The 13,688-nt window shown below is 35.0% G+C and overlaps 1 protein-coding gene across 1 annotated transcript; it reads right to left on the reverse strand.

Annotated features, from left to right (window-relative positions):
- Nucleotides 1-6,899: 6,899 nt before the first annotated feature.
- LOC127117972 (CSC1-like protein At3g21620) lies at nt 6,900-11,797 on the reverse strand. Its single transcript, XM_051048103.1, has 12 exons — nt 11,468-11,797; nt 10,681-11,019; nt 10,439-10,585; nt 10,206-10,341; nt 9,945-10,046; nt 9,244-9,363; nt 9,052-9,132; nt 8,600-8,940; nt 8,235-8,480; nt 7,796-8,120; nt 7,488-7,721; nt 6,900-7,347 (listed from the first exon to the last, which is right to left on the reverse strand). The coding sequence occupies exons 2-12, from the start codon at nt 10,992-10,994 to the stop codon at nt 7,096-7,098; spliced, it is 2,298 nt and encodes a 765-aa protein (XP_050904060.1). The 5' UTR covers nt 10,995-11,019; nt 11,468-11,797; the 3' UTR covers nt 6,900-7,095.
- Nucleotides 11,798-13,688: the final 1,891 nt, after the last annotated feature.

Raw genomic sequence — 13,688 nt, forward strand, 5'->3', positions numbered from 1 at the left:
CGTTTATGCTAGATGATGCACCAATTGCTTGGAGTTCAAGAAAAGAGCCAGTACTGGCATTATCGTCTTGTGAAGCAGAATACATAGTTGCTTATCTTTGTGCATATCAAGCAACATGGATGGTGAATCTGGTCGAAGAGATAACAACGAAGAGTCATGGAGCAATTACCATGAAGATCGACAACATGTCAGCTATCAATCTGGCGAAGAATCCAATAACACATGGTCGAAGAAAGCACATCCAAATGAGGTTTCATTATCTTCGAGAGCAGGTAGCAGATGGGAAGATGAATATGGAATACTGCAGAATTGAGAATCAGATTGCAGACATCATGACGAAGGGAGTGCAAGTTGAAGTGTTGAGAAGACTAAGAGTTATGATGAATGTAGATAGCTTATACACAATGAATTAGGTGGTGTGTTGAATTACAATTCTTTGTGTCGAAGAAGGTGTCTCGACAGAAGCAAGGAAGTGTCGAACCACCTAATGTGTTGAGTTGTGTGAGTGTGTTGAAGTGTCGAAGCATGTTGCTTCACACATAATTTCTACTTAGGCCTATTTTAGTAGTGTTAGCTATTTATGGATTTTATAGTTTTGGACTTTGACTTGAGGTCCAAGTTAACCTAAATCTATAAATAGAGGGAGTAACCCTTATTGTTGTAGTGAAGTGAATAGAGCATTCATAATATTGTAATTCACAGTATTTTGCAGTTGCAAAGTGAATAAGAAGTTTTCAACAGTTTGTGGATAGAGAGAAACTCTGTAGAATTTAATTCTTATTCTCCTTCATCATTTCTTACTTTATTTCTTTCTCTATTGTTCTTCTCTTTTCATTGTTATGGTATGAGTGATAACAATCTTGTTCATCAAGATTGATTGAAATTCTCCATAGGTTTCGGTGGATTTCCAACAAAGACAATGTTCTTTAATTCTCAAAGCTTCAATTACTTACAACCTAAGCTACATTCGGGAGGCAAGAAATTTTGACAGGTTTAGAGGTAAATCTCCTAATAAACAAAATCAAAGATCAGATTGTATTGATCGAGACAAACTCAAAATCTACTACTTCATCTTCTGTGAATGATTTCCAAATCATCAAATCCTCCAAGCTTGCTGTTAGGCCACCATGCTCCTTAAATCAAATAAGTTTTTGTGGCATCCTTTCCATATGGATTGGTTAAAGTGCAATTGTGATGGAGCTTTCCACCATGATTCTCCTCTGGCTAGTTATGGAGGGATTTATTGAAAATAAAACTCTCAAACATAAGTTTGCCATCCAAGATCTAGCGATTGCCTTTTGCCTAAAGATCTTTGTTGAGCGCCAAATTAGTGAGCATTTAATTTGACACTCCCTACTTGAACCTGACACTCCCATAATATGACTGCTATTACCTTTATGTCTTTACTATTTTATTTTTGAAATTTTCTATTGCATTATCGAAAATTTCAAAAAAATACCGGATTTTTTTCGAAATTTCTAGTAAACAATACCTGAATTTTAAAAAAAGAATTTGAAAATTTGAAAAAAAGAAATTTACACTATCGAAAATTTTGTAATTTTTGATAAACTACACAATTTTTCTAAATTTCTGGTAAATTACAAAACTTTTCGAAAGTGTACTATTTTCCAATTAAAATATATATGATAAGTGTACAATTTTCGGCTAAACATATATAGTCTCTTCTTATTTTCACTCCTTAAAATACGTTTGTTATATTTTCATTGAAAAATAGTATAAATCACACTTAAGAAATTGTTGATAAATTTTCTCCTTAAAATAATTAGGTGTATCTTAGCTAAGTAATAACTAATATAGTTAAACTTTTTTTTTATGTTGTCTTAACAAAAGTAAAAAATTATTGTAGAAATATTTTACACCTTCCGTCTTATAATAGTTGTCTTCTTTCCAATTTTTATTTATCTTAAACTATTTATCACTTTAGAATATCAATGTGATATTTATTATTTCTTTCCACTAATTTATTCTTATTTATAATATTTTAATTTCTATAATTTCTCCAGTATCTATTAATAATAAGGTTATTTTAATAAATGATACTCATTTTATTATTGATATTAACACAATTAATTATTATCATAAAAAGTGTGAAAATCTCATAAAGGACACCTATTATGAGACTGAGAGAGTATATAGTAATAATAATAACAATAATAATAGCAGTAGTAATAAGTTTATTAGGTGTTGACTTTTTGTTGTAATTAACTTTAATAGTATATATTAGATTTTCTCGAGAATGAACGTATTTTGTTTGACCTCACCTTTCCTTGACCCAGATTAATTTTCAGGAGTATTAAATTTGGAAAATGCTCTTTCCATCTTTATGGATGCTCTCACACCACCATGAAAACTCAGAATTGCCCCTAGCGTCCAGAGATCTTGACACACTTATCCTTAGCCATTTTCAAATGAAATTGATGGGGCAACCCTATTATGTCAAATTTAATCCGGAGATGCATCTCCGTATGCACTAAAGGTACGTTCAAAAATGTATCTCTTTACACACTATTTATTTAAAAGTTAGTGGGTGGTCCGAAGATGCATCTTCGAACGATATTGTTTCTTATCATGATGTCAGATCCTTCCCTCTTCCTCCTTCTTCATTTTCTCAAAAGTTCTAAAAAATATATTTGACCTCTCATAACCACCGAAGCATTTCATCTTTCATTCAAGATTATATTAGTGAAGCTCTTTCTCCTCCTTTCCAGCATCTCATAACATTCAAGTTTCTCATTTTCATCAATTTTATTTAGTATGTTTTTCAAACTTTATTTTCTTTTTATGTTTTGATTTGTAGTAGTTTTTTCATTCACATTAGTTATTCTAGGTACATTAGATATGCATTGACATATTTTTAGAGGGTTAAGACATCTATGGTGTTTCTTCCATGGTTGAGAATCGCAAGTTAGTCTGGAGATGCATCTCTAGATTTTCTTAGTGCTTTTTTTAGAGATGCATATCCGGATTGGACTTAGGCTAAAATTTGACCAATTTTGTGGATTTGTATTGACATGCTCTTCATCTTAGTGTGGGTTTGTAACACATGTGCAATGAATGATAATAACGCCGAAAAAAATGTTGGTAGAGTTAGGTTGGGACGTGTGTCCCAAACCGCGTCGATGCGACGTGAGAGGATCAAAGCTAGGACCGTGAGGCCACAATTTAATGATAACTAGTTTGATGGTTCACAACCATCAAGTTCGCAGTGTCTAGGTTCTGCTTCTAGTAGACGTCTCTCTCAACCATCCACTTCACGGGGCCACGCGTCCCCAGATGTTGCAACTAAACCTCAAGTCCCTGAAGGCTAGGGGGAAGCTGCTGGCCCATTAGAGAGTTATCCAGGAGGCCCATTTGACACCCCTTTACTTCATCTTTATACAGATTAGGCTGCCATATCTGGGAAGGAGAGGTACATTTCTTTTGCAATACATATGTTTTCAACTAATTAAATTGATACTGATGGTAATATTTTAATTTTATAGGAGCGTACATGTTTGAAATCGGTAAACCATGGGCGGGAGATATTGGAGTTGGGGCAACCGACTGCTAATTGGTTTCAAGATGTTCTCTACTGATCCGGTCTTGCCAGTTTATATTCTGCTGCATACATAACCATATCCCACGACATGTAAACGACTTTTTCCGAGAGGTGACATTCAGGGACTTTGCCTTTCTACCTTCCTATAGGAGAGATGACCATCACCTTAGATGATGTCTCATGTCTCCTGCATCTTCCCATACGGGGAAAATTATTGGGCCATGAGAGGATCGGTCGAGAGGAAGGCATCAACATAATGGTCATCCATTTGGGGGTTGACCCAGCTGAGGCCTCACAAGAGGCACATGACACAATAGGTGCTCATGCCAGGTTTAATTTTTTAAGAAAAGCTTTATAAAGACCATGTGCAGAAGGTTGTGGACGCCGAAGGCGATGACATGCAGGTTGAGTACCATCATACTTCGCATTGAGGTGTTACCCCTTGTTCTTGGGTAGCACATACATTTTTTGGACAAATGTGCAACCTATGTCGATGTAGTCTACCTTAAGTATTTCATCGACTTGACTGTGATTCACGAGTACAACTAGGGGTCCGCTTGTTTGGTCTACATGTACTCGAAACTGACCATGAGTTGTCTTTGGAAGATAAAGGAGATAAAAGAGAGTTGTACACTGCTTATGGTAATTTACTATTACTAATATTTTCATAATTCATTTGTTACACTTATTATTAATATTGTATTTGAGCCATTTTCAGGGCTGGATCATCTCTCACTTCCCTCATATCACCAGGTTTGATGTTGCGCCTACCTATATTGAGGATTGGCTGCATGCTGTCGCATTTATTCTGTATAGGGGAATAATGTGGTTGAGCCATTTAGAATGCATCTTGACCGTCTTGTGACATATAACATTTGCTTCTGCCCATAGGTAAGTCAGTGCAAGACGCGTCCATTTAATGTCATTTCTTTATACTCCGGATGACTGGCATGTGAGTGAGGTATGGTGTTTCCTTATCTTCCCAAGCGAGTGATGTGGCAATTTGGCTATCTGCAAATTATTCCAAGACACCCCTCAGAGTCTGCTCCTCCCATTGTCCGTTGCAGATATCTCGATGCGATACTTGACGATTTTGGGAGTCACCTGGTACTAGAGAGTATCGCATGGTACTAGCTCTTATACAATGTGCATATGCAGACGACTACATGACCTAGATCACACACTATCATGACACCAAACGCTTCTGAAAGATCACTTAGGCTTGCTAACCAGGAGGTACTTGAGGCTCAGGATAACCACACTGAGAGCGTGACAACTGTCTGTCGGCGTGTTGTGGAGATGGATAGTGTAACACCTGAGGCCGGAGAGGGCGAAAGGTGGTTACATGTAACACCTGTGGGAGAAAGAGTGCTTGTCGGTGCACGAGGCATGACAGTGAGACACCCCTAGAAGCTTCTAGGAAAAAAACAAATTCACATCGAAATGAGAGGGATCCTGAGACTGTGCAGGTATGAGACTACATGGTTGAAGGAAGACTTATAAGGATTAATTTGTAATACCTATACCAATAAGATGCATTTTCTTTTTGGTAGTCTAAAATATAAGAACTCCATAGTTAAGCGTGCTTGACTTGGAGTAGTATTTTGATGGGTGACCTTCTGGGAAGTTTCTCAGAAAGCGTGTGAGTAAGGACAAATCATGCTGAAAAGACCCATGTTGATTTGTGGGGTCAGTCGGTAATCATGAAAGCAGTTTGGGATGTTACAAATGGTATCAGAGGCAGACCTTTTCCAATACGATGTGTTTCGGGGACGAACCAAACGGAAGCTGGTGGACATGTAACACCTGAGGCTGGAGTGGGCGAAAGGTGGTTACATGTAACACCTGTGGGAGAAAAAGTGATTGTCGGTGCACGAGACATGCCAATGAGACACCCCTAAAAGCTTCTAGGAAAAAAACCAAATTCACATCGGAATGAGAGGGATCCTGAGACTGTGCAGGTATGAGACTGCATGGTTGAATGAATGCTTATAAGGATTAATTGGTACTACCTATACCAACAAGATACATATTCTTTTCGGTAGCCTAAAATATAAGAACTCCATAGTTAAATGTGCTTGACTTGGAGTAGTATTTGGATGGGTGACCTTCTGGGAAGTTTCTCAGAAAGCGTGTGAGTGAGACTGTGCAGGTATGAGACTGCATGGTTGAATGAATGCTTATAAGGATTAATTGGTACTACCTATACCAACAAGATGCATCTTCTTTTCGGTAGCCTAAAATATAAGAACTCCATAGTTAAATGTGCTTGAATTGGAGTAGTATTTGGATGGGTGACCTTCCGAGAAGTTTCTCAGAAAACGTGTGAGTGAGGACAAATCATGTTCTTTTCGGTAGCCTAAAATATAAGAACTCCATAGTTAAATGTGCTTGAATTGGAGTAATATTTGGATGAGTGACCTTCCGAGAAGTTTCTCAGAAAACGTGTGAGTGAGGACAAATCATGCTGAAAAGACCCGTGTTGGTTTGTGGGGTTAGTCGGTAATCATGAAAGCAGTTTGGGATGTTACAGGTAGAACAGACGTAGATGCAAGGCTCTTTGAGGATAACAATCCCTAGTTAACCCTCGTGGAGAACATGGTTGCCAAGTTACGAAATGCCGTGTAGTACAATTGGAGGAGGAGAAGACATGGGTTCAACATACATAGTAGTTTATGTTTGAATGTATTTTTTTTTTTTGTATTTTCAAACAAATATTATATGGTGTTACATTTTTGAATTAATGTATCATTTATTACTTCCAATTACCTTTAATTAAACTTGATTTTACTACGATTTTACTTTGACTTTACGTTAATATAATTTGATCTCAAAAAATTATAATGTTGGGACAATGATGTTGTTATGTTACCATTATGGGGGATTTCCGACTACGCATCTCCGAATTAATCCCCCTTGCAATTACCATGCTTCCAATACCCGTAAAAGAACATCAGAGTGCTTCCAATACCCGTAAAAGAACTTCAGAGAACATTTCAAAGATGCATCTCCGAATACTCTCCATACCATATTTTAATTAAAATGAGGTGGATCTTAGAATAATGCATTTTTGTGTGATTTGAATGCATCCAGCGATATATCTCTAAATACATGGAGGACAATTTTGGATTTTCAAGGGTCTAGAATCTTCATATTCCTTTAAATTTTACACTTCTATCATTAAAAGTAAAATACAATTCATATATTTATGTAACTTCCATTCTTTAAATCCATGTGCTTGGTTTCAGAATCTTTAAATCAATAATTGACCCTCACTGGCAATTATTAAAAATAAAACAACGAGAAAATTTGATAAAGAATTGATAAAAACTTTTCAAAATTTGACCGGAATACTTCTCTTATCTGTCTCATCCCAAAATTTTCTTGCTTTGCATTTTTATGTACAAAAGAAAATCCGAAAATCACTGTGCAGTTTATTATAGTGACTTGTGAACCAAGCAAACTATGCTACCAGCAGGGACCAATCTACCTATATAACTATGCTGCATTAACTCTAAGGCTGTTAATGCTCATCGTCATACATCAGCCGTGTCATGCACCGAGGACAGTAATGAACCACTGTGTTTGCTAGGCGCGGGTGTGTTCCTCCGCGACTGGCGTTTTGTTTGGACAACTACCGGGTCTTCCTTATACTCTTGACTCATCGCATCACTGTCCGAGTCATCATCATCTTTGAAAACGGGATGGATATATGCACTTTGGAGGAACTCTTTCAAATTGAAGTTTGGCTCTTTCGTACGCTCCAATGTATCTTTCACCATTGCTTCCTGAAGTTCACATGCCGCAAAACAAGAAAGTTTAACTTAGGCTTTATAAAGAAGCAAGTTTCAAACATAGGGTAGGCCTAAATTATTGCTTTTTGTTTATAAAATACACGGAAAATAGTAATTTCAACCTCGGGACTAACCTGTAATGGATGAGTAGTAAAAGCAGGTTCGTAGCTTCCCTTGCAAAACCGATGAAACCATATTGTCAAAACTGGGAGAGCGATGAGTAGTGGAGTTGAGTTAGCAGCTTCTTTTGTACTCAATAAGCCCATTAACAGCAGTTGTGAGATAACTAACGCAAATACGATACGTCCATGAATATCAGGCCAGAATGCTCCAGCACTCTCATACTCTTGGTTGTACACATTTATAATCTGTCATTCAGTTTCAGGCGTTAATATTATACAAAATCGGTAACGACGAGAATCAAAATAGCATGGGTATCTACCTGATGACGGTAGACAAGATATGCCAAACCAAAGAACACAATGATGTATGGAAGTAGAAATGGTGTGACCACGGCATACACAAGGCCAAGCAAGAAATAAAGTTGAATTTGAGGTTCTCCGGTATTGAAACCAAAAGTCCCCGGATCCATTGCTTCTTCCCGGTCTTTTTCAGTTTTCACCAACAAGAAATTTTTTAAGTGATAAAATATCAAAGGCTTCAACCTTAAAATCTCACCAGCACATCCAGCCCACCCATCAACCATAATGTATGTTATGAAGAAAGTTGCTTTCATTGGAATCGAAACACCGATTGTCTTGGGAATTCTGCATACATACAGATGTTTAGCATTATGAAGAAATCATGTACAAGTAAATCAATAGTTGATAATACGAGTACACATAGTTATATAATTGCATGCATATAACAGGTGAACTTACTCATTTGCAGACTGATGAAGGAATTTATCTAGTTGTTGGAATGCAGTCCCGGTTATTATGCTCCCGAGAAACACATTAATGAACTGAAAGATGTAATATCTTGTGGCTGCTCTTCTTTCTAGAGCAGACTTGCTTATAAACCCTTCGAACTTGGACATCATCATCAATATTGATGGCAAAAATATCAGGAATATCTTCAAAGCAATCCCAGGAAGTAAACCTTGTATAAGAGATTTAATGACTTTTCTGCAATAAAAATGAAGCATAACATGTGAAAAAGAGCCACTCAAAGAGTTATCGCAAGATTTTGTTTTCTTGTCGAATATATAATAAAATGTGAAAAAGGCAAAAAAAGGTAACAATACATTTCAATGAAGGCTTTGAGGAAGGGTGCTGCTTTTTCGATGCCTTCAATATTAGCAAGTGACTGTACAAATGCAATTGGAATCATGAAAAAGAATGTGAGAAAGAAGAAAGCAACAGCAATTACGAGCCGCCTAATTGTGAGTGAAACGTATGGTATAGCCATGTTATCCCAATAGACGTCACGGGGTTCTGGAGCCCATTCAGTCAACCATGTCGTCGGATTTCTAGTTTGTTGAGTTTGTGCACAAACTGCCGCACCCCAACGAGTTCTGAAGGAAACAAAAGCCGCTGGCATTATAGATCTAGAATTCTTCATGACCTTTTCTTTCTCCAACTCTATCTGAAATTTAGAGAAACATCAACTTATATTAAATACATATTTTTCATAAAAATAATGAACAATTTAATAACTTCTTATGCAAGAAATATAGTTAACAGAAGGTCTGCTTACGTCTCTTGACAGCCTCTCAACTGCTGCATTATAAAAATCAATAGCATCCACTTTACTACCGCAAAGACCTAAAAATCCAGTCTGAAAATATAGTGTTAGCCACAAAGAATTACGTAGTGCAAGAGGGAAGAGTAAAAAGAAATGGAAGATGACTTGGAGTTTATAGAGACCGGATTACTTGAAATGGCGTACCTTTATAGTTGGCCTTATGGATTGGTTTCTAGAATATTTTAGCTCATAGTAGTCAAGCCAATTCTGTTTTTTCTTCTTCTGAGCAACTAGACTAGAGAGTTTCTTTGCATCGTAAACAACCTGCAAAATATCTCTAAAAGTAAGGAAAAAAACAATGAAACAGCAAGGTAAGATTTGTACCAGATATATCTTCTTTTAGAAACATCGCATCATTTGCTTCTTATACTAGAGAAGAACTACTATCAACTTGAACACAGGTAAAAGTGGACACGAATTTGAAGACATAATAGGTTAACTTGATTGTTTTGATTAGGGTTGGCAAACGGACATGCCCGCCACACAAAAAAATGGGATGGGACGGGCATTGTTGAGGGTGCAGGCTTAAAATCTTGGCCCACCCCACAAAAAAATGAGGGCGAAGCGGACCCGCGGGCACTGCATCTTTAAAGCAAAAAATTATGTTAATGCTCGCGTCCGCAAAAACCTGCAAAAAAACGAGGGCTTGGCAGGCCTAAAACCTTGGCCCGCCCTGTGAAAATGCACGGGCAAATTAGGCCTGCCCGGTGGACCGGGCCTGTTTTGCCACCCCTAATTTTGATGTGTAATCAAATAGTTCAAGTTACAGAACATTATTAGTACTAGAAGCTCCAAACAAAGATAAACAATTAGGTATCTGCAGTTGTAGAAAAAAAGGATCAGACCTGATGAGTGAGATAGTTATCTGGATGATTGACCAAAAAGAAATGTTCAACTAGCTCACTGACTGATTCATCAGGATCAGGTGGTACATTCCTAACAAGTACCTGCACAAATGCACATTAGTTTCTTAAAGGAGTATGGTAACAAAATGAAAAACCAAAGTCATTTTTGAATATATATATATATATATCATTATCTTAGAAACGGTGCTACTATGATTATCAGTATATTGTATCTATGAGTGTGATAAGACTTGATCTTACCGTGAATTGGTCAGGACGGCGTCGTTCAGATGCAAGAAAAGACAATCTCATTGCTGCAACTATTTGATACTCCCTTTTCAAGATATAGCATGTCCAGAAGGTAAAAGCATAAGCCATTACCAAGTGAGTCCAAAATCTGCAATAAATAATGAGTTGTTGAAAGATAAAGAAACACACTTTAGAGCACGAAAAAGGTGGAAAACTAGAAATATAAGTTTAAGAGTTTTGCATACCTATTTGATCCCATTGGAATATTTGAAATTGAAAGCTTATCTACGCTGGTATAAACAACATTCGAACGTTCCAATGTTTTATTAGTCCAATTGACAGGAACCATAACAGAAAACGCTAGGATCGAAATTGGGACAAATATTTTCAGCCTGCACTTCAATTGTGTAAGATAATTCCATTAGTAAACACAAAAGACACAAATAGACCCATGATATTAGAGGAGTCAAAGTGCAACCGAGCATACCCGAGTAAGTATATCCTCAAGTATACAGCAGAATCCAAACCAGCATGTTCAATTAGTTCAGGTTCCGGCATTTTCAATGCTGCAGGCATCCAATTCAAGAATCTTATATATGACCTGAAGTCTATATTAACAAATTTCGACACAAACGCCCCTCCTTGCAACGGACTCGACCTTAAACCTTTCAAATACCATTTCGGAAAATAAACCCTATCATTTATAGGTTGAATCCGAAGAATGGCGAATGCAAGCAAGAAAGCAATCGCAGTAAGGATGTTTATTGCAGCTGCAAATCCTATATCTCCAAGTGAAGCCATGTTCTTCAATTCACAAAACTACTCACTGCAAATATACAAAATTTCATGATTTTATCAAAATAATTTCATTCATAAAATCAATGATATAAATTAGCAAACTTTCATACATCACAAAAAAAATTGCATGCAAGATAGTCACTTCACATCACATCACACAATTTGAAAGTACAATGTTCTTTTGAAGCAAGATAACGACACTGATTTAACATCTTATTTGAGATAATTTAGACAAAATAAAAACAAGATTAAAAAAAAGTAAAGTGGTGGGGCTGAAAAGTCATATATTCAAGAAATTATTCTTCATCAAACATGAAAACAAATAAAAATATAATTTTTGTATAAAAAAAAACATTATTCTTAAAAACACAGACAAGAACACAGAACCAAAATCTGCAAAATTGAAACTGTTAACGATGAAAAAAAGGAACATAGAAAAAAAAAACATTAGATCCATTGCATAGAGTATACATTACCTTGTTTAGCACCAAAACTCTGAAACAGCAAAAAGGTGAAACAAACAGAAAGGAGTTATTGATGAAACCAAAACTGAGATGATGAGAGTGACACTGTTACTGTTAAAGTTAATGTTAGTTCAACGCTCAATCAGGGGCAAAATGGAGAAAACGAGAAGAAAATAAGTCAAAAGTTGCAAACTTTATGGCTTTTGATTTTAAAGGGTATACAGAAAATATAAAATTTGTTACGAAACGTCTCAATTTGCTGAGATATGAATTGTGCCTGCTCATTCATGAATACATTGCCGACCAACTAGCCATACTCTGTCTGAAACGTGCTTGATGAAAAAAAAAGTAAAATATTATATATAAAAATAAAAAGTTAAGCATTAAAAAAATGGAATAAATTTGAAGTCTTTTGACTTTAAAACTGATTTTCTATTTTCTATTGAAAATTTTAATTGTATTTCTTATTTAGATATTTTAAAGTTTATTAGGTATGAAATCATAGTCTATTATTTGGAATTTGTCAATAATATGGCAATTTTTTTTTCGGGTGGAAAAAATTGAATAAAGTCATTTTCTTACTAAAAATATGAAAGATATGAAGAAAAAAATGTAATAATGTTTATTATGTTGAATTTAATTTTTATTCGATCCAATTATTTTAGATTAATTCTTAAAATATTTATATAAATATTTACTACTTTTATATTGATTATTAATTTTTTTTAAGAAAATGAGGAAAGACTAAACCAAAATGGCATGAGATTATTCATAGCCCTTGTATATATGTATTTTTTTTATGGTATCAAATATGGATTTTAATTATCTTTATACAAATGACAAAAAATTATCAAAAAAATAAAAATAAAGAATTATAAAATTCATCAATATTAACTATTAAAAGAGCGCCACTATATTTTATTTAACGAAGAAAAAATATAGATTGTGATTGCAAACATCCAAAAGTCATATTAATTTTAAAAATAAAAAAAATTTGGAAAAAAGGTTGTTACTAATAAATGGGTAATTGGAAGAAGGAATATTAAATTCCATAAAACAATGTTTTATGTAGGCTTGGCAGCATGTGGAAGTGGTGTGGTTGGGTTGGGAGCATATTGTGGTTTGTTTGTTTCCATAACGGCTATATTATACTTAATGTAGAGAGTACTTGTCTTTTAAAATCGTCATAACGGTCCACAACTATCACCGCTTTCTCTTTTTACATGCAAAAAGGCCATCAATGTTCAACTTCTAAATTACTTATTATACATTCTGTTTCTTTATAATCATCGTTTTAATTGTATTTCTTTTACCGTTTTAATTGTATTTACACATACAACAATATTAAAACTATTCCGATAATAGAAACATTAGGGGTAAGAGTGTGTGTGTTTGAACCTGCGATATATTATTCACTATAACGCGATTGAATTAGCGATATTTTTAACAATGATTTTAGTATTATGGACAAAAAATGTAAATGAAATTTTTTAGGAATATCATTTTTTAAAGAAAATATTTTAAGGGATTAAAAATGAAATTTGAGATATTTGAGAGGACCACGTAGATACTTAACCATAAATTAAATTTATCTTTTTTTTATAAGTTAAGTATTATTCTATCGCACCGCAAAAAATATCTGAGTGCATCGCACGCTCGAGAAGATATAAATAGAGTCGTCACCGAACTTTATTTATTCCAAAGGAAAGAGAAAATATAGATAAAATTTAAGGAGACTTTATTTATTCCAAAGAAAAGAGAAAATATAGATAAAATTTAAGGGGAAGAGAAACGGATAAGTAAATCAGTTATGCAAGGGGAATGTATTAACATCTCTCACATTCGTTGTAATCAACGAGAACCATTTTGATTGGGTTTTGCGCGAATGAGTGTTATTATCTAAAGATTACTTGCAAATGATAAAGGCAGTGGCGGAGCCAGATAAAAAAATTTGGAATGACCGCTAATGTAAAATAAAGATTATAAATAAAATGTAAATAGTATTTTAAATAAAACATTAAAGTTAAAATAAATACAAAGTTAATTACTAAAAATTTAAATTACATGACTTAAAACTACCTTAAAGTAATGCTTTACGCGTTCCGAGTGACTTGAAATCATCAATAATAGACTCCGAACTAATGCTTGCACTAATCTCCATTTCAATATATACTGTCATGCTATCTCCAAGAAACCCATCATCCATCTTGTTTCTCAACTTAGTTTTAATAAT

Source organism: Lathyrus oleraceus, chromosome 2 (genome assembly GCF_024323335.1).
Source record: "Lathyrus oleraceus cultivar Zhongwan6 chromosome 2, CAAS_Psat_ZW6_1.0, whole genome shotgun sequence".
In the NCBI taxonomy this organism is placed as follows: domain Eukaryota; kingdom Viridiplantae; phylum Streptophyta; class Magnoliopsida; order Fabales; family Fabaceae; genus Lathyrus; species Lathyrus oleraceus.

Coding starts and splice junctions, on each gene's coding strand:
- LOC127117972 (XM_051048103.1), bottom strand. CDS start 10,994: ATGGCTTCACTTGGAGATATAGGATTTGCAGCTGCAATAAACATCCTT. Junction 9,364..9,944: donor ATAACTATCTCACTCATCAG/GTCTGATCCTTT, acceptor GATATTTTGCAG/GTTGTTTACGATGCAAAGAA. Junction 9,133..9,243: donor CCATAAGGCCAACTATAAAG/GTACGCCATTTC, acceptor CTATATTTTCAG/ACTGGATTTTTAGGTCTTTG.